At 57.8% G+C, this 5,278-nt stretch overlaps 1 protein-coding gene across 3 annotated transcripts in view; it reads right to left on the bottom strand.

The window, feature by feature from the left end:
• Nucleotides 1–5,278, bottom strand: part of PNPLA6 (patatin like domain 6, lysophospholipase) — a 22,188-nt gene that overhangs the window by 12,254 nt on the left and 4,656 nt on the right. For all 3 annotated transcript variants that reach the window (XM_024745787.1, XM_024745786.1, XM_024745785.1), the window contains 8 exons: nt 4,805–4,885; nt 4,455–4,583; nt 4,021–4,101; nt 3,772–3,934; nt 3,344–3,427; nt 2,927–3,036; nt 2,630–2,797; nt 2,466–2,543 (listed from right to left, as the gene is read on the bottom strand). In XM_024745787.1, coding sequence (XP_024601555.1) covers nt 2,466–2,543; nt 2,630–2,797; nt 2,927–3,036; nt 3,344–3,427; nt 3,772–3,934; nt 4,021–4,101; nt 4,455–4,583; nt 4,805–4,885 — 894 coding nt within the window. The remainder of the gene's footprint in view (nt 1–2,465; nt 2,544–2,629; nt 2,798–2,926; nt 3,037–3,343; nt 3,428–3,771; nt 3,935–4,020; nt 4,102–4,454; nt 4,584–4,804; nt 4,886–5,278) is intronic.

A 5,278-nucleotide genomic window follows, 5' to 3' on the forward strand; every position in this document is an offset into this window, starting at 1 on the left:
CAAAAGAATCCCCTTTGGGAAGTTCCCTGGTGATCTAGAGGTTAGGATTTGCCACTTTCACTGCTGGAGCCCAGAGCCTGGCTTCAGTCACTGGTCAGGGAACTGAGATCCTGCGAGCCGTGCAGTGCATTAAAAAAAAAAAAAAAAAAAATCCCCTTTGCTCCCGGTTCCCTTGTTCCACTCCATCGCTGTTGACTTCCTTTTGTTTCCTACAGGTGGAATAGCTCTACCACAGGACATTTGCACAAACTGTCCCCTCTGCATAGAATGCTCTTTCCTTCCCCTTGCACCTAGTTAATTCGTCCTCATCCTTCCTCCTTCTCTGGAGGTCACTTCCACAGAGACACTGCCCTGACTAAACCAGACGTTGTGGAGCTGAGAACATCTCCTTTGTAGCACTAAGCACATATGATGTAGTAACAATTTGTGTAATCCTTTGACTGTACTGTCTGTCAGAACTGTGAGCTTCCCAAAGGCAGGGGGCCCCACTGGTGTTTCTTGCCTCTGCAACAACCCTGGGACACAGCAAACGCCCCTCTCCCCTCTGGTTAGCCTGCCCAGCTGGACACCTCTCTGTCCCACCCTTTCAAATAAGGAACTGAAACTGCCTAGAAAAAAAAAAAAAAAAAAAAAAAAACAAAAAAGAAACTGCCCAGAGACAGAAAGATTCCTTCCTCATTCATTACACAAACCACTGTCTGACACCCCACAAAGCCCCAAATGAGTGCCAAAACACTGCAAGGATCCCTGGGAGAGGCCCAGGAGACATACACACATGCTGGAACCTTCCAAGATAGAATTCCCAGACTGGGTTTGGGATATAAATGGGAGTGACTAATAGCAGGCTGCCATTTGCCCTCAGACTGGGAAGCATGTTGTTTTTCACTGCAGGACTTCTCAGAGCCTTGAATATGCTAATAATGCTCACTGGGAGCTGCCATGAAGGGGTAAAATAACCTGTGTTTCTCCAACATGTTGCACACATGTGATATGGCTGTGATATGGCTGTTCCATGAAATATGCTTTGGGAAATGTGTGTGGAAAGCGGGGTTTCTCAATCTTGGCAACACTGACATTTTGGACTGGATAATTCTGTTATAGGGGGACTGGCCCATGCAGTCTTGCATCCCTGGTCTCTAACCCGTTAGAAGACAGTAGCACCCTCCCAAGTCAATCAAAAATGTCTTGACGTTGCCAAATGTCGTTGACAATGACGTTGCAAACTACTGGTGTAAAGTTTCAGAGGGGGGCACAGCAGACCAGCTTTGTCCCTAACAAAGTCCTGAAGACCCCGAGGAGCCTGGTGTGTTAGCAGGCCGGGCTGGGGCTGGGGCCGGGCTGTGTTGAGCCCAGCAGAGGCTCCCAGATAAGCAGGGCCCCGGGGCCCCTGCAAGGGCCACGGTGTGACCACACTTTCTCAGCCAGTCCCTCAAGTACCTCAAAGAGCTGGCACAACACTTCCTCTGCAGAAAGGAGCCCACCCTGCAATGAGCAGCTCGACGTGGCCACTCAGGCAACTGATCCTGTGATATAACAACCACCCTTAAATCAGCCATACTCCGATAAAAATTAAAAACAATAACCACCCAGCCAGCTAATAGCTGGGCCACCCCCAGCCCCTCCCGCAAGCCCAGGGCTCCTCCCTTGAGCCTGGGGCGGTGCTGTGGTCTCAACGCCTAAGTCATGTCACCCCTACTGTCACCCCTGACTGGGAGCTGCTGCTCCAACCCTCCCCTGGCCTGTCACCCTTGCAAACCCTAGTAGCTGCGAACTGAGTATTTCCTGTTTCATCCTCGCAACGATTCTAGCAGATAGCTATGACGCTCATCCTGCAGGCGAGGAAGATGACAAGTTTCTAGGTGATTCACCCAAGGTCACACAGGGAGTCAGGGCAGAGTCTGGATTTCACCTTTGGCTTCCTCCCTAACCCTCCTCCTCTGTGCTCCTGACCTGTGACGTCACAACGGGTCTCAGTTTCCCCGCCTGGAGAACGGACGGACTGGTGGGATGCACAGTTTCCCACACCTGTGTGTCACCAGGAGGCACTGAAGTCCAGCTCGTGGGGCTAGTTCCCAGCCTCCAGGTCCAGATTCTGACCTGCACCCGTTTACTGAGTGCCCCCATCCCAGCAGGGACCCAGGAATGAGAAGCAGACAGAGCATCAGAGTACGTTGTAGAGTTGAAAGGTCAGAAAATGGAAGTTGCAGGAAATGCCAGGACAGGGAAGAGAAATCTAGGGGTGGAAGTCCTAGTGTAAAAGGTTCAGGGGTTAGAGGAGAAAGGTCAGTATGTCCAGAGGACATGGGGAGGGAGGGCTGTGAGTCAGAGTCATAGGATCCAAAGGCCAGGGGTTGGAAATCATATACTGGGAGGTCTACATCTAAGGTGAAAAAGCAAGGATCAGAGATCAGAGAGAGAGGTCTTGGGTCAGGGCTGCATGACCAGGGTTCAGCGCTCAGCCTCACCTGGTCCCCCTGGCGGGCAATGATGGTGCCGGCTTTGGTGTGATGCAGCAAGACTCGGCTATTCAAAAGGGACGGGTCCTGGGGAGGAAGGAAAGGGGGCTGAGACTGGCCCAGCCAGGCCTCCCACCCCCAACCTGGTCCCCCAGACACTCTCGGCTGCCCACCTCAATCCGCATCAGCTTGGCCAGCTCTCGCTTTGCCGCCTCAAAGATGCTGCTTGTCTGGCGGCCCTGGTAGGGCCCGAAGGGGCACCCGCCAGTGGCCGACTCATCCTCACAGTAGCTGTATTCACAGGCGCCGGCTGGCTGCTCCCGGGGCTCCTGAGTAGGGGTCTGTGTGGGGCAAGGCCTGTGATCTCCCTGCTCCCACCCGACCTTCCTCCTCGGGGGACTCCACCTGTGGCCAGACCAGGGTCCCAGGAGGGGACTGGGGTGGGGTGGGGGAAGACGGAAGAGCCTTACCCGGGCCGGGGCTGCCTGGGGACCCCACGAGGCGTCTTCCTGCAGGGACACGGAGATCCGGCCCCGCTCATATGCCATGTCGAAGTCCGAGCGAGGGCCGCCCTGCAAGCCTGCAGTGGGCAGGGGGCAATAAATGCAATAAAGATGAGAGTGACCATAACTGGGGTCTAAGCAAGCACTACCTATGTACCCGAGGCCACGGCTACACAGACATGACTAATCGATCGCTGCTCTGGCCCTTGCGACCCTTCTCACCACAGCTGGGAGGGCACCATCTCAACGATTACCCACAACAAAAAGACATGAGTAAGTGCTGCCGATATTTCCATTTCACGGATGAGAAAAATCAAGACTGGCAGGCCTGCATCCAACCCAGAAATTCGATTGCCTCCCCCCACTCCACCTGGTGCCCCAAACCTGAGATGTCCACTGGCATCGAGATGCAGCGACTCAGCAAGGGGGCCGAGGGGGCTTCCAGGGATGTGGGCTTCACTGGATCCCCTGGGGGAGACACGTGTTCAGGCTCCTGCCCCTCGGAGCGCCCAGGACTGGGGGTGGGGAGCTGAAAGGGGCCTGGGGAGAGGTCAGCTCAGAGTCCCTGGGGACTGGGGAACTAGGAAGAGCGATTCCAGTGGGCCCAGGGGACTGAGGCCAGGGGTCCTGGGGGATCCCAACAGGAGTCACACCTGGGTACCTAGCTAAGTGGGTCCCGGCGGGGCTGGGCAGCTCAGGTGGAAGTATCTGAGGAACTGAGACACGCATTGAGGGGCAGAGCCTGGGCTTCTCGGGAGTGGGCTGGGCCAGCCTACGGTTCCTGGGGGTCAGGCAGGGGTCATCTTGGGTACCTGCAGTTCCAGGCAGCGGGGCCCCGGTGGGGTCAGGCGGCCGGCCAGGCGTCTCCCTCGCCTCCTCAGAAGCAGAGGTGCTGGCTATCCGCTTGGAGCCACGCACGGGGCTGGTGCGGGCTGGGAGGCCCGGGCTGGGGAAGAGGCGCAGGGGCTGGATCTCCTGGGGGCAGAGGGGATCCTGTGGCACGTCTGGGGAGGCACACGCCGCGCACCCCTCCGGCCCCTGGTGCTCTCCACGTAACTCACGTGGCTGAAGAGCTCATTGGTCAGACCCAGGTAGTTGTGAAGTGCCAGGAAGGTGACCCGCTGCAGCCTTACCATGATGATCTTCGGGGGCATGGTCGTCAGAGGAGGGGGCCAGGGAGAAAGAGGGTTAGCCACAGGACTTAGCACTAAGGGGGTGGGGCCGTGGGTGGGGAGATGGAGATGCAGCTAAGGCCAGGAGATCAAGGTCGGAGCAGGAAGGGGCTGGGCAGGGCCCTAGGAGCCAGGGAGAAACCGACAATCAGGCAGCAGAAACCTGGGGACACGGGGTGGAGGCAGCTCATGGGAGGAGTCAGGGAGGTCCGGCTGCTCAGGGCCGATAAGCACAGCTTCAGTGCCTGTTGGCTGCTGGGTCCCAGCCCCCAGGAGCCTGTGATGGGTGGGGGGTTATGAAAGGAAGTGGATGGCCCGCTGACCTGCACTACCCGCACCAAGCTCTCAGGATACTTGGTGAAGACGGCTGAGAAGGCCTCGACTGGAAGCCGCAGCACCGTGGAGTCTCGGGCCGCCCGAGCGGACACAGTACGCTGGGGGTGCTGGTGACCCTGGGGGTGCCGGGGGCACAAGGAGAATCAAGGTCAGGGGCTGTGAGAGCCCCCCTTCCTGCTCCCCCCCGACCCCTCCTGATGCCACTGCCTTGAGGGACCACCGGCAACATCAGGGACGCATCAGAGATGGGGGCCCTGGGGGTGACCCTCCCCAACCCAGCCTGGTGGGTGTGGCCTCCCACCCAGCCTCCCCAGCCCCCTCCGTACTGGTCACTCACGGTGATGACATCCAGGATGCTCAGAAGGCTGTTGACACTGTCCCCAGGAACCACTTCCTTCACCACACACTCCTTCCCATCCTGAGACACGGGGTGGGGGAGGCGGGCACTGACCACGGCTGCCCCTGCCCTGCCAGCCCACGTCCTGCCCCCTGACCACGCCACTGGTCCTCATTCACCCTCGGTGATCACTGACACCCGGACCCCACTGAACCTTCCGACCAGCATCACTAACCATAACCGGTGACTGTGCAGACCACCCCAGATGCCCTTGGACACCCGTTCCCAACTCCTGCCTGCACATCTCATAAGACCACCAACTCTGGGAGTTCCCTGGTGGTCTAGTGGTTAGGATTTGGCGCTTTCGCTGCCGTGGCCCGGATTCAATCCCTGGTGGGGGAACTAAGATCCCACAAGCTGCGCCTCGCAGCATTGCCAAAATTAAAAAAAAAAAAAAAAACCCCACCAACCCCG

The sequence above is a fragment of the Neophocaena asiaeorientalis genome, unplaced genomic scaffold, assembly GCF_003031525.2.
Source record: "Neophocaena asiaeorientalis asiaeorientalis breed wild unplaced genomic scaffold, Neophocaena_asiaeorientalis_V1.1 scaffold357, whole genome shotgun sequence".
Lineage (NCBI taxonomy): Eukaryota > Metazoa > Chordata > Mammalia > Artiodactyla > Phocoenidae > Neophocaena > Neophocaena asiaeorientalis.